The sequence below is a fragment of the Erpetoichthys calabaricus genome, chromosome 1 (genome assembly GCF_900747795.2).
Source record: "Erpetoichthys calabaricus chromosome 1, fErpCal1.3, whole genome shotgun sequence".
Classification (NCBI taxonomy): Eukaryota; Metazoa; Chordata; class Cladistia; order Polypteriformes; family Polypteridae; genus Erpetoichthys; species Erpetoichthys calabaricus.
Window position 1 is genome coordinate 156,891,233 of NC_041394.2, and position 21,823 is coordinate 156,913,055.

The following is a 21,823-nucleotide window of genomic DNA, read 5'->3' on the forward strand; positions in this document are numbered from 1 at the left end:
TAAGAAGTAAAGTTACATTGAGTACTACTGCAGTGCCTTTGGGTATACCTCATTTTTTGTTTGCTCATTACATGCTTAAATGTATACATTTTTTGGTGTACCTACCCGAGAACACGCGACATATAACCGACCGTGGGAGAAGCATGGATTTTAAAGAAGCGTTGAGTTCATCTGCTGGTCTCCCTCGTGGAATAACTGGTAATGTTTCACCAAAATCTGCAGCGAGTAAAACGACATTACCTCCTTTTTTTTTTGTACGATCTCTTGAGATGTTGCTTTTTTCGGTTCAAGGCTTCATAAGCTCTTTTATGTTCCATGGTGTACTTAATAAGTACTAATTATCCCAAACCATCATCTTTGAATGTTGCAAGACTTTCGCCTTGTATGTAGATCGGGGTAATTACATTCATTGCATTCCTAGTCTGAATCACAATCTGATTGTATGGGTGGTTACCTGGCACTGTAGGGTTGCCACCCGTCCTTTAAAATACGGAATCGTGCCGCGTTTGACAATGAAATTGCGCGTCCCGTTTTGAATCAATACTGGATGGGATTTATCCCGTATTTTTGTAATCATTTTTTTTTTAAAGCAGCGTCTCATGCAAATCATCCCACACGCATTTTATGAAGATGCCTCCTTTCCTACTTTTGATTGGGTAATACTTGATGTCATCGTTAGTTTGATTGGTGTTTTTAACTGTCCAGTGAGGAGGGCGTGTCTTTTAAGTACAGTCTGCAAAGTGTTGGCACTGAGATGTGGCGTCAGCGCCATACTTGAAGCCCCTAACGTTGCGGTCAGCAAGTCGGTTAACATCCGCCATGTGCCGTCTTTCACTTGCGAGAAGCAGATCATAGAATGGTTGAAACTGTTGCCCCTAACGTTGCGCCACGGCGTGTGGTTCGTTTATACCTCGTGTCTTCTCATTAAACTTTTATCTCGCGAATATGTTATTGCAATCCGCAGCGGGAGCGTTTCTATAAACTTTATTTAAACTTACGTTTTACACCGTGGTTTGTTTCCCTTATGAACATGCTTGTATGCTTAACTCGCTCCGTTCTCAATTGTTTAATTAATTTTTTGCTCTTCGCTGTTTGCGGCTGTTCCTCCATTTCCCCCTACTCAATAATAATAATAATAATAAATTTTATTTATATTGCACTTTATATTTTAGCAATCCCAAAGTGCTACAGAGTAAAAATATAATAATAAAATAAAAAAAGAACAGAAGAGTCTATAAAATACTTTAACAAAATGACTTTCTAAAAAGATGAGTTTTTAGGTTTCGCTTAAAGGCCTCAGTCGACTGTGGGGCTCTCAGGTAATCAGGGAGGGCATTCCACAGCCTCGGCGCCACCGATGAAAACGCCCTGTCACCCATGCTGCTGAGCTTAGTTCTGGGGACTTGAAGAGTGTTAGTGAGTACAGAGCGGAGGGAACGTAAGGAGTTATGGGGGGGTAAGGAGTTCCTGTAGATAAAGAGGGGCATGTCCATAAATGCACTGATGGGTAAGAAGGGAGACCTTGTACTCTATTCTGAATGAAACAGGGAGCCAGTGAAGGGTTTTCAGGATTGGGGTGATGTGATCATACTTTCGCACCCTCATCAGGATCCTGGCAGCGCTGTTCTGAATATACTGGAGTCTCTGGATACTCTTGCCAGGAATCCCAATGAGGAGTGCATTACAGTAATCCAGCCTGGAAGAGACAAAGGCATGGACGAGCTTCTCTGCATCTGCCAGGGTGAGTAATGGGCGGAGTTTGGCGATGTTCTTGAGATGGTAAAAAGATGACTTACAGAGATATTTGATGTGGGTGTCAAAAGTAAGTTGGGAGTCCATTCTAACACCCAAATTAGTAACAGATGTGGAAAGAGGAATATTTTGGCCAGAGAAAGTAATACTGGTGATGGTAGAAGAGCGAAGATGATGTGATGTACCAACTAAGATGGCTTCTGTTTTGGATCTGTTCAACTGAAGAAAATTGAGCCTCATCCATGCCTCTATCTCCTCCAGGCAGGTAGACAATGTAGATGTTGGCAGAGGAGCAGTAGAGGAGGTGGGAGTAGTCCTGAGGTAAAGCTGAGTGTCATCGGCATAGCAATGGAACGATAAACCATGTCTGCCAATGACAGTTCCAAGGGGGAGCATGTAGATAGTAAAAAGGATAGGGCCCAGCACAGAGCCCTGTGGAACACCACAGGCGACGTTGTGGGTGTGGGACTTTGCGCTGCCAAGGGCGACATGCTCAGTTCTGCCAGTCAGGTATGATGTAAACCAATTTAGAACAATTCCTGAGAGTCCAATAGTGTATTGCAGGCGGTGAAGAAGGATGTTATGGTCTATTGTGTCAAAAGCAGCTGTCAGGTCAAGGAGGATAAGTAGTGAAGGTGAACCAGTATCTGCCGTCATCAGAAGATCATTGGTGACCCTGACCAGGGCTGTTTCGGTGCTATGGCCAGGGCGAAAACCAGACTGAAACTTTTCAAACAGATTGTTCAGTTTGAGATGATCGTGAAGTTGTGCTGCAACTATTTTTTCCAGAACTTTGGAGAGAAATGGAAGATTGGAGATGGGCCTATAATTGGAGAGAACTTCAGGATCCAAGGTGGATTTTTTAGTAGAGGTCTGATGACAGCAGTTTTTAGTGCAGAAGGAATATGGCCAGCCAGGAGGGACTGATTTATTATCCTGGTGATAAGTGGAGAGATGGCAGAAATGTTGGCCCTCAGCAAGGGTGAGGGGAAAGGGTCCAGGGAACTAGTAGACGGTTTCATTTTCCTGATGACATCCTCCACCTCTTCCCGTGTGGCAACAGAGAAAAAGCAAAGAGGATGGACGGTCTCAGATAATGAGTCAACAGTTGGGAAGGGCAAGATATCCTTGGTAGAGAGGTGTAAACGGATATTATCAACTTTTTGTTTAAAAAAGTTGATATACATGTTGCATCTGTCATCAGTGGTCTCAGAATGGGCAGGTAAAGGAGGTTTGACAAGATGATTTATGGTTGAAAAAAGTTTTTTAGGGTTGCTGGAGCCATTTCTGATGATGGTGGAATAAAACTTGGACCGTGCAACCTTCAGAGCTTCTGCTCACGCTCTCATGTGTTCTCTGTAAGCCTGTTTATGGACAGTCAGCCCAGAGGCCTTGAGCCGCCGCTCAAGGACACGCCCAGCCGCCTTCATTTTTCGCAGCTCGCAGGTATACCAAGGTGCTGAGCACGAGAATGAGACGGACCTAGATGTTAAAGGGGCGTGGAAGTCCAGGAGACTGCTCAGAGACTGGTTGTAAAAATCCACAAGGTCAGCAACAGAGAGGGAGCTGATAAAGTCAGAGGAGAGAAATGTAAGGTCTAAGGCCAAGGCATCCACATTGATATTCTTCAGAGTTCTGAAGTAGATCTGTCGTTTTGGTTTGATATGGGAGGAGAAAAAGGGCAGCTCCAATGACACAACTTTGTGGTCTGAAATACCAAGATCAAATACCTGTAGATTCCTGATTGGGGCACAGTTTGAAATGACCAAGTCAAGAGTGTGACCCCTAGAATGTGTGGGAACATCAACATGTTGTTGTAGGTTGAGAGAATCTAGCAGCTCAAGGAAATCAGCAGTGAGATAACCTGTGGGATTGTCAACATGAATATTTATATCTCCTAAGATTATGATGTTGGCAGAAGTAGCACAGAGTGTTGTGAGAAGATCAGTAATTTCCGGAATAAAGGCAGAATTGGGTTTTGGAGGTCGATAGATAAGGAGAACAGTCAGGGGAAACGGGGGCTTACATTTAAATGCAAGGCACTCACAGGAAGATATTGCAGGTATCGAGATAGGGGACAACCCCAGGTCCTGACGGTGGATAACAGCTATTCCACCACCACGCCCAGTGCTGCGAGCTGCCTCCAAGTAACTGTAGCCAAGTGGACAGGCTTCATTTAAGGCAGAGTAAACCTCTGACTGGTGCCAGGTTTCTGTCAGACATATGTTATTGCAATCCTTAACGGGAGCGTTTCAATAAACTGATTGAAAATAGTTTTGCATTTACCTTTTTAGTAAAAGGCGAGCTTTTAAGCCTGAGAAATCAGCCCGTAAATGCACACGTTTAATTGCACATGTGTTAATATGTATGGTTACACAGTATTAAAAGACAGTGAACAACGTCAGTTACCTTTGTTCCCGCGTTTGATAAAAGGTGAGCTTTTAAGCCTGAGAAATCACCCCGTAAATGCACACGTTTAATTGCACATGTGTTAATATGTATGCTTACACAGTATTAAAAGACAGTCAAAAATTAACGTCATTTACCTTCGTTCCCGCGTGCGACTCGTGCTGTAAATCTCTTCCTTGTTTTTAGTTCACGTGATTACGTAGGAGGCGTGATGACGCGATACGTGACTCCGCCTCCTCCATTACAGTGTATGGACAAAAAATATGTTCCAGTTATGACCATTACGCTTTGAATTTCGAAATGAAACCTGCCTAACTTTTGTAAGTAAGCTGTAAGGAATGAGCCCGCCAAATTTCAGCCTTCTACCTACACGGGAAGTTGGAGAATTAGTGATGAGTGAGTCAGTGAGTGAGTGAGTCAGTCAGTGAGGGCTTTGCCTTTTATTAGTATAGATATGTATATGTAGATATGTGTATATATGTTTATGTATATATATATGGTTACATAACCTCTTTAACACACTACTTCTCCGTTGCAAAGCGCGGGTATTTTGCTATATGTATATATATATATATATATATATATATATATATATATATTTATATATATATATATATATATATGTGTGTATGTATGTATGTATGTGTGTATATGTATGTGTATATATATGTTGATATATGTATATATATGTGGATGTCTATATGTATATATATATATATATATATATATATATATATATATATATATATATATATATATATGTATATATGTTGATATGTGTATATGTAGATATGTATATGTATGTTTACATAACCTCTTTAACACACTACTTCTCCGCTGCGAAGCGCGGGTATTTTGCTAGTGTATATATATATATATATATGTGAATATGTATGTATGTATATATGTATGTATATATGTATATGTCTATATTTATATGTATATATATATATATATATGTATATATATATATATATATATATATATATATATATATATGTAGATATGTAAATTTGTATATGTATATGTATATGTGGATGTGTATATGTATATATATGTATATGGAGATATGTGTATATGTATATATGTATATGTTTATGTATATATATGGTTACATAACCTCTTTAACTCACTACTTCTCCGCTGCGAAGCGCGGGTATTTTGCTATAGATATATATATATATATAGATATATATATATATATATATATATATATATATATATATATATATATATATATGTATGTATGTCTATATATATATATATATATATAGATATATATATATATATATATATATATATATATATATATATATATATATATATATATATGTAAGCTTATAAGTACTGCCTTACTTCTCTTTAAGAAAGGAAGATGTAATGATACTTGATTTAAACGATTCCATGTCTTGCTGAGTTTGCGTAGCTTATTGTCAATATCTTTACACCTTTTTTTAAGACTTATTGACTGAAACGGGCTTTCACGAAAAAAGTGAAAAGTGCTACAGGATACACCCTCAACAAGTTAAGCAAGTAAAAATAAAAGTATATATTTCTGTTTTATTTAAACCTTTTAAGTTCGTATGCATAGCCCCATTTGGCTGTTTTAGGTTTTTTTTTTTCTTTCTTCAGTAATATTTAATCTCCTTAAAGAAAAATAACATATGCATTTTACTTTTTTTGTATCTCTTTAATAATATTTTAGTGTAAAAGGATAACCAGTATTTAAACCTTTTATGTTACTTTATAAATTTATTTTACACAATGTTGAAAAATTAATAAGAAAGCTACATATTTTGGCAGCTGCTGCTTTAATTTTCAATGAAATGAAAAAAGCTCTCCAAGAGAAAACGTCAATGAAGAAGAAACAGTTTGCACTATCTAAAAAGGAGAAACCCTCATTTCTAAAGGTTTGCTGCAGATGACTTAACTGAAAATAAATTAATAGTTCCTATGTGTATAATACATATTTATCTATTTTACTTATGCCTTTATTCCAGCAACTTGCAACATCTGAGGTACAATTTGTTACATTACTTTTGTTTTTTGCAGCACAGGCAGGTGAAGTGACTTCCTCAGGGTCACACAGTGGTGTCAGTACCAGGATTTGAACTGACAAGCTCCGGGTTTACTGAAATATTACTGAAGAAAGAAAAAAAAAACGAAAACGGGCAAATAGGGCTATGCATACAGATGTCCATCCATCCATTATCCAACCCGCTATATCCTAAATACAGGAGCCAATAAGTAGATATGTATATATACAGTATATATATATATATATATATATGTGAATGTATGTATGTATATATGTATGTCTATATTTATATGTATATATATATATATGTAGATATGTAAATTTGTATATGTATAGATATGTGTATATGTAGATATGTATATATATGTATATATGTTTATGTATATATATGGTTACATAACCTCTTTAACACACTACTTCTCCGCTGCGAAGCGCGGGTATTTTGCTAGTTTAATATAAAATGATATTACAATTGTAAACCAACCAAGATTCGGGTGCAATCCTGATTCACTGCAGAGCTCACTCACACACACAACCCTACAAAGACAAACTCACACACAGCTAATTTACAATCATTTTTTTTAACCTAATGGGTCTGAAAAAAGGTACCCTCAAAAAAAACAAAAAACATGGAGACACAAAGGAGATGCAAAATATACACAAAGTATGACATGGAATGGAAAACAACAGATCAAGGAGGAAGCCACCCCCATTTAAATTTCAGTTTATGTAGATGGACCAGGTTTTCACAATAAATGCATGTATTGGTGTAAGTAAATTACTTTTTTTATATGTGGCAAATTTCTAATGTAGTAGAGGATAACCAAAATATGTAACCTATTTCCAAAAATTTAAAAACATTTTATATTGCAATTCTCATTAAATTATTTTATAATCCAGAGATAATATTCATGTGAAATGAAAAGAAAAAAAAAACCCCACATATGTCCTGGACTTACCTCCTGCAATGTGCCATTCCCCCCAGCTATAATGATGAGGTCTGCTGGCTCCATCAGATCTAACAACTTCTTTGCCTGCCCTTCATAGTCTGTCTGCAATTTAGAAATTGAGAATATACAGAATCATATTATATTATTTTACTAATAAGCAATAATAGCAAAGGAGGTGAAAATATTTACAGTGAAAATGAAATGGTATACTGTATTTAAAATCATGTTTTAGTTACTTTTATTTGAGTTTGTTCACAGACACAATACAATACAATACAGTTTATTTTTGTATAGCCCAAAATCACACAAGAAGTGCCGCAATGGGCTTTAACAGGCCCTGCCTCTTGACAGCCCCCCAGCCTTGACTCTCTAAGAAGTCAGGGAAATACTCCCAAAAAAAACCTTGTAGGGAAATATAGGAGAAACCTTGGGAAAGGCAGTTCAAAGAGAGACCCCTTTCCAGGTAGGTTGGGCGTGCAGTGGGTGTCAAAAAGAAGGGGGTCAATACAATACAATACAATACACAGAACAAATCCTCAATACAGTATAAAAATAAAAATTTTATAAGTATGGAGCAGAATTTAACAGTAAATGATATCACAGATCATAAGGAACAAACAAATTCAGTGAAAAGATAACAGATAAAATCACAAATCACTTTTCAACTATATGTTTATAGCAGTTGCTTGCTACCATTGCGAGGAATTCAGCTCAACACCTAATGCACTTAAAAAAAAAAAAAAAAAAGACCTAAGTTAAAATACACACATATAAATGGAGTTCTCTCATTTTCTAGCCTTTCATAAAGTAAATGAAAAATCAATAAATGTATTGCATATCATACCTTAATTACTTTTACATCTATGCCAGCCAAGTTCAAGATGGGAGCAACGTTCTTCTCAAAAAGATTATTTGCCTTCCTACAAAGATAATTTCAAGAAACAGAAAAAATGACTACAATTGGGCAAGGACTCAAAGTCAGTCTGCTAGAGCTGTGATGATGCATCAGTACTAACAACTGTGCTATCACACATACCTTATAATAAAAATTACCAACACACATATGTAGAACTACAAATATAGAGTAAATAAGGACAGCACAATAAAATGCTTATACAGCCTTCCTTTAGAAAGACAAATCAACAGAAAGTTGTAATAATACAGTATAGAGCTACATCTAATAACCATTTTGGTAATCAGTTGGAAAATTATTATACTGATTAATTTATTAATTAGGGTTTTAAAGTATGCAATGTTTATACAAGCATTTTATTCAAAAGTCAGTTGTATTCGTCAGTTGTATAATACACTCCTTCATAACAATGGCATTAATGTTTCATTTAAAATTATATTTGCATGTCAGGGGACTGAGACTCCGTGAAGTGTAATCTAGCTTCACTTGGGGAGGCAAAATCGGGGGGTGGGGGGAGGACAGAAAGAGATCAAGCTATTTCTGATCTATCCTTGTCATCCCCACAATTGTAAGTGCCCACACAACAATAGGCTTCATAGCCATAACTCCTTGCAATATTGCAAATTAAGGTTAAAGCTATCATATGTAATAATGTACAACCTTAATTTAAGATTATAAACTGACAACAAAAGATTAGAAGTAATGCACTTGTGATTAAACAGTAAACTTTGTGAGCTGGAGTGTCAAAGGTCTCAATCATAAACTAAAGAGGAAGAAAGTATTCTCTCACCTGACAGGTCTAAATGCCAAGATAGTATTTTTAAAGGAGACTCACTTAATCGACAAGGATCAGTTTCGGCCAAATATTCCACTCCAGCTATACAAAGAAAACTAGAGGTACAGGAATCTTAATTCACAGAACAATTTCATTTGCAGTATCAGATGTAGTAGCAGATCCTGAAGGGCGATATGTGATGGTTTCAGGTAATTTATTTAATTGTAAAGTGATTTTGATAAATATCTATGCACCCAATGTGGATGATAGAGACTTCATCCAAAACGTATTTGCATCCATTCCTAACTTGAACACTCACAGAATTATAATGGCCGGAGACTTTAATTGTGTTTTAAATCCAAACCTGGATAGGTCTTCAGCTACAGGGGTGACAACATCCATCACTGCAAAAATAATCACAGTTTTGCTAAATCCATACTTAAGAGCATATTTCTTCTTCTCACCTTCTTATAGATAATTTCTTGCCCTTGACCAAATCTTGCAAATACAGAATCAGAATATCTTTATTGTCATTGTAACAAATACAACGAAATTAGGTGCGATGCTATTGTTATCTCCAACCATGCCCCTCTGATCATGGAGCTCTCATCACTATGCCCCACATACTCGTCTTAACCCTCTGTCATTAGCTGATGAGAACTGTACAGAATTTATATCCAAGCAAATTGTTTTTATTTTTTGTAGAGATAAATGCATCCTCTAAGGTTTCTGCCGGAATACTCTGTAGCCATTTTAAAAAGGACAGCTTATCTCATATGTATCTTTCCCACAAAAATAAATCAGAAACCAAGAAGGCCTCAGAGTTAATCAGTGATATTACCAGAATGTATCAAGAACATGCCAGGTCTCCAAATGAGGCACTTTTAGGAAAAGACAGGCTTTGCAATGAGACCTCAACCTCTTGACAACAAAAGAAATAGAACAACTCATTTTTAAATAGCGACATCATTACTATGAACACGGAGAGAAGGCTAACAAGATCTTAGCGCAACAAATCTATAAGCAGGAAGTTTGCAATGCAATATCAGTAATCACAAGCAAAGATGGAGATAGAGTAATTGGCCATGAAAATATAATGCACATATATTATTATATATTATAGTAGAGACTACTGTAAGTCCTTGTATTCTACACAATCTAATGTGCTTTTTGATACATTACGGATACCACAGCTAGATACTCTTAAGTGCAGAGGAATTGGATAAACCTCCGACACTATCAGAATTACTAGACGCTATAAACTCACTTCAGAGTGAGAAAGCTGCAGGTCCTGATGGCTACCTTGCTGAATTTTATCTATACTAGTAAAAGGCAAAGCCCTCACTGACTGACTGACTCACTCACTCACTCATCACTAATTCTCCAACTTCCCGTGTAGGTAGAAGGCTGAAATTTGGCAGGCTCATTCCTTACAGCTTACTTACAAAAGTTAGGCAGGTTTCATTTCGAAATTCTACGCGTAATGGTCATAACTGGAACCTCTTTTTTGTCCATATACTGTAATGGAAGGCAGCAAGATGGCCGTAGGAGACGGAGTTGCGTGTCGCGTCATCACGCCTCCCACGTAATCACGTGAACTGACTGTGAAGGCAGTACGTAGAAAACAAGGAAGAGCGCGAAAGAGCGCTGAAGAAAACATTCATTACACAATTGAGGAGGCAGCGAAAGAATAAGAAGCGAGAGAGCGGCTCACGTGAAGTGAATGAACGGAGCCCGAGTGATCACTTGGATGAATCAAACCTGTTCAAAAAAAAAAAAAAAAGCGGAGCGCCTTATATGAGCAGGCAGTCAGCTAAAGAAGGGAATCAATAAATAACTATAATCGAAATAAACGTACAAAAAATAGCGGACAATCCGCAGATTACATAAAGGAAATGGGTACCTGAACAGAAAAATAAGTCTCAAATAGTCACACTAAGTACCATAGTTCACTTGCGGTATCGATGTATTTATGCAAATCCAACAGAGTGCCTGTGGGCTCAGAGCATGGGGGCGGGGCCTTCCTCATTCACTCGCCAGCCTCTGTTCCAGTTACTCTACGTCTCGCCACGTGTTGCAGTGCACCTTGCCTCCGCTAATGCCCACCTGAGAGAGTAACCACAGAACACACTGCCTTTTTTTGTAGGTGAGGCAATGCGCTGTATCAGCGCATACTCCTAACCTCTCTCTCTCTTTCTCTATTATGCCTATGTGACCACACGCTAATACCCGAACTATTCCGAAGCAACATTTGCACTGTTTTGTGTGTACCTCACACATACACTTTTATCATAAGACCATCCCTTATCTACAATGGAGCGTTCGATCAGAAGAAAATATGAAGCTGATTTTAAATTAAATGTCTTTGAAGTGGCAAAAGAAATTGGTAACTGCTCTGCTGCCACACAATTCAATGCATCTGAGAAACTGATGCAAGATTAGAGGAGGCAAAAAATGTAAGCGTTGCATTTTTGAACGGGCGTATAAGTTGGGGTCTGATATTATGATCGCTTTTTTGGGTTTCAACAACCGACTCATATTTATTTTTATTTTTAAACTTAAACTGTTTTTTCTAATTATATTTTTCTCAAACAATTAAAAAAAAACACTTTATTTTCCTCCCAGGCAACGCTGGGTATTTTCAGCTAGATATGTAGATATATGTGTCTGTGTGTGTGTGTGTGTGTATATATATATATATATATATATATATATATTATATATACACAGTGATCCCTCGCTATATCGCGCTTCGCCTTTCGCGGCTTCACTCTATCGCGGATTTTATATGTAAGCATATTTAAATATATATCGCGGATTTTTTGCTGGTTCGCGGATTTCTGAGGACAATGGGTCTTTTAATTTCTGGTACATGCTTCCTCAGTTGGTTTGCTATTGGCAGATGGCTGAGAAGCTACCCAACTTACTTTCTCTCTCTCTCTTGCGCTGACTTTTTCTGATCCTGACGTAGGGGGTGTGAGCAGGGGGGCTGTTCGCACACCTAGACGATACGGACGCTCGTCTAAAAATGCTGAAAGATTATCTTCACGTTGCTACCTTCTGTGTGCAGCTGCTTCGTGAAGCAACATGCTGCACGGTGCTTCGCATACTTAAAAGCTCAAAGGGCACGTATTGATTTTTGACTTTGTTTCTCTCTCTCTCTCTCTGCTCCTGACGGAGGGGGTGTGAGCTGCCGCCTTCAACAGCTTTGTACCGGCGGTGCTTCGCATACTTAAAAGCCAAACAGCCCTATTGATTTGTTTGCTTTCCTCTCTGTTTCCTTTGAAGAGGAAGATATGTTTGCATTCTTTTAATTGTGAGACGGAACTGTCATCTCTGTCTTGTCATGGAGCACAGTTTAAACTTTTGAAAAAGAGACAAATGTTTGTTTGCAGTGTTTGAATAACGTTCCTGTCTCTCTACAACCTCCTGTGTTTCTGCGCAAATCTATGACCCAAGCATGATAATATAAAAATAACCATATAAACATATGGTTTCTACTTTGCGGATTTTCTTATTTCGCGGGTGGCTCTGGAACGCAACCCCCGCGATGGAGGAGGGATTACTGTATATATATATATGTGTATGTATGTATGTATGTATGTGTATATGTATATATGTATATGTGTGTGTGTATGTATGTGTATATATATGTTGATATGTGTATATATATATATATATATGTGGATGTGTATATGTATATATGTAGATATGTGTATATGTAGATATGTATATATATGTTTATGTGTGTGTGTGTGTGTGTGTGTATATATATATATATATATATATATATATATATATATATATATATATATATATATATATATGACAACAACACTCATAACAATGACAACACAATTACATTGACAATCATGTCACGTTATTTTTAAAATGTTTCCTTTTCTTTTTCATAACCTCTTTAACACACTACTTCTCCGCTGCGAAGCGCGGGTATTTTGCTAGTATATATATAAAAAAAAATTCAGATAAGTTAGCACCCCTCTTATTTGCCACATTTATAGTAACCAGAGACAAAAAAATTCTACCTCAAACCTTTTGCCAAATGTTAATTACTGTTTTTCCTAAGAAAAATAAAGACTTATTACAATGTGCATCATACAGACCAATCTCACTTCTGAATAATGATGTTAAGATACTCTCTAAAGCCCTAGCTTGAAGGATTGAGAAAGTGCCTCCTTCAATAATATGATAAAACCAAACCGGATTGAACAGTTTATATAACTAGGAGTCAACATCACAAGTAAATATAAAGCTCTTTTTCAACAAAATGTTGCTGTTTGCATGGACAAAATTAAACAAGATGTGCATAGATGGTCTACCCTCCACCTTACTTTAGCAGGGAGAATTAACATTGTCAAGATGAATATCCGCCCTAAGCCTCTGTTCCTATTTCAAAATATCCCCATATACATTAACAAATCTTTTTTAAGAAATTAGATTCAATCATAACCTCATTTATTTGGAATTTGAAAAATCCACACATTCAAAAGGTGACACTTACAATGACCTAAATCAGAAGGTGGCAAGGCTCTACCTAATTTTCAATTTTATTACTGGGCGGCAAACATACAAGTCATAAAAACCTGGACATTGACACAAATAAATGAACACACACTAGCTTGGTCTGCAATAGAAATGAAATCCTGCAGTACTTCTTTATATTCCTTGCTTTGTACACCAGTAAATACTGTTATATATTCTTATCTTCTGTGTACGTTTACAACCAATCCAACAGGGTGATAAACAACAGGAACACTTTATTTAGTGAAACTGAAACAACCGCAAAAGCTTATATCTTTCTCACACACTGGTCTCTTTATCGCTCATAACATACACACTGTTTACTCTAACCTCCCCCCCCCCCCCCCCCCTTATATTACACATGCACACACAACCAAGTCTTTTACCATATAAGGAACGAGATACCCCTTGACATTTACAAATCAAGATGAATATACAACATTACATATCAAATACAATGTATCATTAATATACTAACAACCCAATTGTCCTTCATTCACTCCGAATATGGAACCAATGTAGGGAGCACTTCAAGTTAGAGAATATCTTATCTGTGTTACCTCTACAGGATAACCACCTTTTTTCACCCTCTCGAACTTACACAGTTTTTAATGTTTGGAAAATGAATGGGATTAAATCATTTAGAGATTTGTATATAAATAATGTCTTTGCTTCCTATGAACAATTACACTCCAAAGTTAGTCTCCCATCAACACAATTTTTCTAAATCAAAAACTTTGTTAAACGAAATCTGCCCAATTTTCCTCACCTCCCACATATTTCTATTCCAGAAGACATATAGATCAGTCTTGGGGACTCATACAGCATTTCTATAATATAAAAAAACATTTTAAAGTCCCTTCCTATTTAAGATCCCACAGTACAGTAGGAAAAGGATTTCTTACTCAACATTTCAGAAATGGAGTGGAAGGCAGCCATCCACAGTATTCACTCTAGCTCCATAAGTGCAAATCATTCAATTATTCAACTTAAAATCTTTTATTGAGCACATCTATGTCACTTAAGGAGGAGGTTAGGAGCATGCGCTGTTACAGCACATTGCTGCACCCACCATATGACAAATCAACTCAGGATCCCCAGATTAGGACCTGAGTGTAGCCATGCACTGGGTGACACCTCAGCACCACACTAGTTCAGATGGAATGGAACAGTGTGAGGTTTTTTATGGAGGCATGACACTTAAAATTGTCCAAAATGTTTCCAGAGAAAGATCCAACCTGTGAACGTTGTAATCGAGCTCCAGCTTCACTAGGCCACATTTTGGAAGTGTACCAAATTAACATCATTCTGGACAAACATTTTTAAAAGCCTATCAGACAGCCTAGGTGTCACAATCATTCCTAACTCATTAACAGATGTGTTTGGTGTACTCCCAGATGGGCTTAAAGTGGAGAAGGACAAACAAACAGTAATTGCCTTTATTTCACTACTAGCACATAGACTTGTCTTCCTCAACTGGAAGAATCCTAACCCACCTCTTTAAGTCAGTGGGTAACTGATGTTACATACTATTTGAAATTGGAAAATTCAAATTCTAAATTAGAGGATCTGTTCAAAACTTTTTTTAAATCTGGCAAGAGCTAATCAATAATATTTTAGAATAAGCATTTATATTGGGGGCAAAAGATTCCTTTCTCTCTTTACCACTCTCAATAGTCTTACTCTGGCTGTTGGCTTTCCTCCCTTTCTCATGGGTAGGGGTTGATTTGAATTTAGTTTTGTTAAGTTTGACTTGATTGTATAAAATGTTATATGCTTTTAATAAATTTAATAAAAGATCAAAAAAAATATATTTGCAAAAAAGTCCATAGCAACAGTTCTTGTCATTTCAGGTCTAGATTCATATTTCCAAGGCTGCTGCAGAAATCAAAAGCAAAAAGACTGAAAGCATTGTTAGGCATCATCAAAAAATCTCCCAGAGAGTATTGTGTGTTTTTATCCACTACATGCCAGCAAAGAATGAAAAATGAATTGAGTGTTGTGCTCATTTTTACAGATCTTGATAGGGACAGATTTATTTCTTATAAGGATTAACATATAATGGACACATCAAATGAAATTAAAAACTGCAAATGTCTGAGACACAATGCTTTAATTTTCCAAATTACGCCCTCCTTTTTTTTAGATTTGTTCCAATTTAAAGACAACCTTTGTGAGATTAAACTTGTCACTTTCAGATTATTTTTTCAGAATTCCTGTAAAGCACACTTTACTCTAATGTTTTCAAGCTATCATATAAGTGACCAGACTATTGCTTATGCTTGTGTACTAATCCAGAATTAGCTATTAAATTGGCCTGTAACTGCAGTAAGTACTCCTAACTCGGAATTGCAACTCATTCACTCATTTCGCTATGTTAAGGTGGTGACAGATTACATGACTTCTAGTCAGGTGAGAGGTCAACCTTAACAACAGCAGTTGCCGGATCCAAAATATAACAAGCTGGCCGCATTCTGACAGCCAAATAACATGCCAACTAACAGAACCAGTCCCTGTATAAAGACTTTCCAAGAATAATGAGTTCAGCCAAAGTCTCTGCTCTTCTTTTCATTTTTGAAATCTGTTGCAATACAGATACAAACATACATAACAAACATGAGACATCAGCAGACAAGTCCGCAACACCTGCTTTAACTCTTTCCTCACGGCTCAACTGTATGCACTGTACTCGTGCGTGTGCTCATTGGTTGTCAGCTCTTACGAACACAAAAGCCTGCTCCTATAGCTTAAAACAAAATTAGACCTGTTTGATTTTGTCTAGGTGAGTGACAGAATGGTCTGACCTAGTTGCCGGACATCAAATTAGACGCACAACTAGCCCTGGCTCATTCAGTTTATGAATGTCAAGTCTGTCACTGGAAATCACCAGAAAAGGTGTAGTTTTACAGGGGCTTTTCCCATTTTATTTGTTACCCTAATAATCATTACCTTGGCCTAAAAAAAAAAAAAAAAAAAAAAAAACACACAGAGAACAATGACTGCTATTTTAATAGTGCTACTAACACTGCATCTCTGCAATTATGCTCCTATTACATTTTGTACCACAGGAGAGATTTTCCTTCAGAACATTATGACCTGAGCCACATGGATGTCTGGCCAATGTGGAACTTTTCATGCACTAATCCATATTACTAACCGAGAATGCTAAACCGGATGATGGACGCAGGCACATCCGGCAATGGGCCGTAGCTGCAAAAAGACGTACTGCGCAGGCGCAAAAAGAGTCCGCGAGAGTCGGCTGAGGAGCCGAGAAAGGCGGACAAAAGAGGGCGAGAGAGGTGGATGAGGGTCCGCGAGAGGTGCAGGCGCAAAAAGAGTCCGCGACAGTCGGAGAAAGGCGGACAAAAGAGGGCGACAAAGGCGGATGAGGGGCCGCGAGAGGCGGACAAGACCACAGAAAATAGGAGTGAGCACATACAAAAAGTAGTCACAGAAATGAGGCGCAACAAGCACCAAAAAAAGGAAAAGGCACATAAAAGAGTAGTCAAACGCGGGCAAAGCACGAAACACATTGCACACGAAACTAAACACACCAAAAAAAAAGAACAGACGAGCGCACAACAGCAGGGCACGACCATCCCCCCCCACCCTACAGGCACTGGACGGGATGGGACGGGACACACACCAAGAGGGGGATTCATCAAGCCCATGGAAGACAAAAAAAAAGAACACAAAACCACCCCACAGACCCTACAAGCAAGGGACGGGACACACACAAAGAGGGGGATTCAAACAAGACACAGGAACACAAAAAGAAAGAAGACGCTCGCGCAACAACAATCCCCCCCACACATCCATAAGAAGTGACACCCAAAGCCACATATTCTAAAGTGAACGTCAACACCTTCACAATAGGCAGCATAGGTGTCGGCATAGGTGGATGTCCTTTCAATAAAGCACTATTTAACCGTTCAACTGCAGAAAATGATACATATTAACAGTGAGTGCGATCCTCCTTATTACTTATCCATATTTTGCATGCTGAGAAAGAAACAAGTCATGAATACATGGTCACGGGTACAAAACGATTCGCGTGTCAAAGTGCTGCATCGAAAGAAGCACGATTTCAAACCGAAAGAGCTCGCGTATCAGACATACAAAAAAGGGAGCGAAGAGACAGAATAAATGAACGGAGACGTGTGCAAAGCGCAAATGAACTGACAGAAAAAAAAAAAGCAAGACGCGAAAAGCACAAAGCTCAAATGACCGACATACAAAAACGGACAAGGCTCGATACAAACAATGCACGGCGTAGACTGAAACGGACTTTGCGCAAAGCGGAGGCGAAGAAAAAAAAAGAAAAAAATAGCGCGTCACAAATAATGGACATGCAACAAAAAGGCAATCAAACGCAAAAAGCAAAACATGCCCGTCGCGGACATCAACGCCACACACCTGTTAAACGCTTACGCCAAATGGCTGAAAACGCCTTCAATAAGGAATCCACTATTGAGGAAAATTCATTGGGATTAATGAATGTCATTTGCAATCATTGTCATTCACTTAACTTCACAGAAGAAACAACTGGCAATACAAATAATGAATTTACACGTTGTTATCAAAAAGGTCAGATTAGACTGCCTCCTTTACATTCATATCCTGAATATCTAAAGAGGCTTCTAACTAACGATGTGCCTGAAAGTAAAAACTTTATGAACTGCATTACATCCTACAATAGTTCAATTGCTTTTGCATCTACCGGAGTACATATCAGGCCACCAAAAGGCAATGGCCCATACTGCTTTCGCATATGTGGACAAATATTGCATCGCATTGGAACAGTGCACCCTGAAACAAATCAATAACGCAAATATGCACAAATCTACATCCTAGATATCAACGCATGAACCTTCCTGAAAACAAACAATGCACGGAGCCTATAATGAGAAACGTCACTCATGTCATAAACAATCACCCATTAGCTAAGTCTATAAAAATGCTACATGAAGTTGAAAAGGAGGCAAATACAAAAGCAAATGCAGAAGTTATAGCGGCAACTACAATTGCTTTGGTCTTGATAAAGGACAAAGAACAAGATCCAAGACGATACAATCTGCCCGTCGTTAATGAAGTGGCAATTGTCTTTCAAAGTAAAGATGGTGAGCCTCCATTTCACAGAGATATTGTTCTACATTTACGTCCTGATAAAAACAACACACCTACATTCCAACGCATAGACATTTGCTTTCTGCTTCTTAATACTTTAACATACCCCATATTATTTCCAACTGGACAGGAAGGATGGAGTGCTACAATTTCAAGAATTAAAAAACAGCAGGCACAGAGACGATCACGTGTATCCATGAAAGAATATTTCTCCTACACACTCTCAGTAAGGGACGACTTTAATCCATTACTCAATGCAGGAAAGCTGACTCAACAATACATCGTTGACGTTTATGTTCGAGCGGAATCAAATGATCTGTAGTGGATAAAAAACAACCAGCCTTCACTTAGAGCCGATAAATACAAATCGCTGCTGGACTACATTAATCGGGATGCTGACATCATGGAGCACATTCCAATAAAACATTAATATATGCCAAACACTCTATTTGTTATTTCTATGCGCATCATCCAAAGCTGCACACTATTCTATATCTAATTCATACATCTCACTCTTTGTCATGTCCCAACGCCAGGGGTTGGCGAGCGAAGCGAGCAGGGGGCGGAGCCCCCTAGTTAAATTCTATTTTGGAATATACATAAGGAACAGCTCATTTTGCCACCATTGTAGACAAAAATGTGAATTTGTGTGGCAGTGCAGATGGGAAAGGTGTTGGCTCCCGGCACCCCAGAACTAGATAAGCTGATTAGAAAATGAATGAGGGTAGCCATAACTGCAACCATATTCAATTGAAGAATGATACTGAAGCCTTGTTTTCTTTATTGGAGCTATGTATGGTGTGTTATTAAACAGCTAATAACTTGACCATTATTTTAACTCATTGAAATGCAATGCACTACAGGATGAAACAATTGCAACTCGATTGGTCACATCATTGCAATTTAAGCATGTGCAAATAGTGTATTTTTATGTTAAGTCCATAATGGGATAAAAATGGTAGTGATTCTTTTTTGTTTTGAAAGTACAGCTACAGTTTCCTAATTTATTAAGTTAATCCATGCAAGATTTATAAATTATAGGCACAATACCAGGCCAAAATTTAAGCCCTGACATCATAAGGCAACTAATTGATAACAAAATTAGTTTTCAACTATAGGCAACTATTTTCATCATTATTATCAATAATATTGATTACTTGTTGCAACCCCAAAATAATCTTACCACAAAAGCATCAGGTATGTATATACAATATACTGTACAGTTATCAGTGGATCAGTTATAAAATATATTAATCTGTAAACAAACTGACAGTTTAAGCAAAAACAGAGTATGAAAGAGTGAGACTACTCAGCTAGAAATACTTAGCAATATTACACTAACACTAGCTGTGCTACCCGTCAGACAGGTTGAAATCTAAGTAATAAACATGGACCATTAACATTTGCAGTGCATCTGTCCGGTTGCTATATATCTGTTACATACTATTTGGTATGGGAATTATAAAAGTAATGCTTAGTTTATGATGCATCATCTGTTGGATAGCAGAGACACAGCAACTGGACAGACACACAGCCAGACGCACAACACTTGTTCTTTTATTGAGGTGGATTCTTCTGATTAGACCAGGTAGTGTTTGAATGTATGATGGCCTAGTTATTACTTTTTAAACACATAAACAAAAAAGGACTTATTTTCTGGACACCAACAGAAACACATTTCACAAAGAATAACTTGTATTGCAACCTACAGATGCACAGATAACAACTAAATCATATAAGGGTAGGATAACCTTATTCATGCAGAAGTAAGAAACAGCACTAGCTCAGCAAGACATATAATCACTGTTCCAAACACAGATGATTATTCACCTGCAAATTAGTCAGTCACTAGCAACATCAACCATATGACATGTTCACTTTTGGTTCATGACTAATATTGTTGCAAAGATTAAAAAAAAATTTAAACTTTAAGATTTTGTGAACTATTTTCCAGAGATATACTACAATTATAAACTCTCCACCTAAGCCACCCATCACAATAGCTAAAAATAAAGGAAAAACATGACAAACAGGTATTAAGTCATGACACTAAAACTTGCCCATTTAGAACAATAATTAAATAATCCAGGTTTAAAATATTTTTAAAGTACAAGGTCATACAGAGAAGCTAAAAGATACTTCCTGACAAAAATTTATTTATTTATATTTATATCCTTATTTTTTAAAATATGATCAAAACATGACATAATTACAAGATTAGGAAAGATAAAATAAACAATTTAAGTTTAAAAACTATCCAATTAATAAATGAATGCAAGTTGCAAGAGAAGAAGAAAAGCAAAAATTATTCTCCTATTGGTGCATGGTAAATAATAAAAAATACACTTTACCCTTTGCAAGCTGCTGGGTTTAGAATGACAGTTGCTTTCTTTACTTGACTGCCAGAAGAGATCAGCTGAGCACCAAACTCCTAAAAGTTAAAAAAAAAATTAAAAAAAAATTAAAAAAAAAAAAAATGTTAAAGCAATTTCAAATTACAAACATTAACACTCTTACATCTTGTGAAAGAAGGGCCCTCATGGCAGAACAACATCAAGGAGTCCAGAAATGAAGACAAAATGTGTATCTTCATTAACAATGCAAATTACAGGGTCAGGTACAAAAAAGAAACAGAATCCCAATAAAACCTTGTTGTAACTAAACTATGTCAGATGTAGGTACACTTTTATTTCCTAGTGCTACAATTAATCTCTTGATTAATACCTATAATTTATTGTAATATATCTGTTTTATTGTAATACTGTTGATTGTTCTCTGGACGCTGCCATTTTGTTACTTAGTTGTCAAGATGCTGCTGTTCTTAATAAGACCAAGGTCCCAGAAGCCTGTGATACATGCAACAGTTTTTGACCAAGTTTGTGGATATAATTCAGTAACCGTTTGTGACTATTACTTTTAAAAAAATCTTTACTTAATGATTTTTAGTTTGGAGTATTCCGAGTTTATTCCTTAGTTCACAAATTGGGTTTAGTACAATAATCTTTTATCTTTAGAATTTTAAACTTGCATTTTTTTGGTTAACACATTCATCTTCTGGTCCTTTACATTTTCTTTTTGCCCTTGAAGTATCTCATCTTCTAGCAAAAAATTTTATGTGTTAACTAGTGGTGCATGGTATACCGGTACCGATGTCACAAAATACCAAATTTTTAAAACAGTACTATACCAGTATTGTATTAATAAAATAGTACCAATTTTGGTACTAGAAGTAAATGGCTATATACCAGGACCTTGCACTCTGACCCCCAATAGGGACTTCTGAAAGCAACAGTTGAATGTTAGCATACTGAAAACTC

The 21,823-nt window shown here is 37.1% G+C and overlaps 1 protein-coding gene across 2 annotated transcripts in view; it reads right to left on the reverse strand.

Moving 5' to 3' along the window:
* Positions 1–21,823, reverse strand: part of agk (acylglycerol kinase) — a 59,024-nt gene that overhangs the window by 34,850 nt on the left and 2,351 nt on the right. For both annotated transcript variants that reach the window (XM_051920504.1, XM_051920507.1), the window contains exons 3-5: positions 20,858–20,937; positions 7,994–8,069; positions 7,159–7,251 (exon numbers count right to left, since the gene is read on the reverse strand). In XM_051920504.1, the coding sequence (XP_051776464.1) occupies positions 7,159–7,251; positions 7,994–8,069; positions 20,858–20,937 (249 nt within the window). The remainder of the gene's footprint in view (positions 1–7,158; positions 7,252–7,993; positions 8,070–20,857; positions 20,938–21,823) is intronic.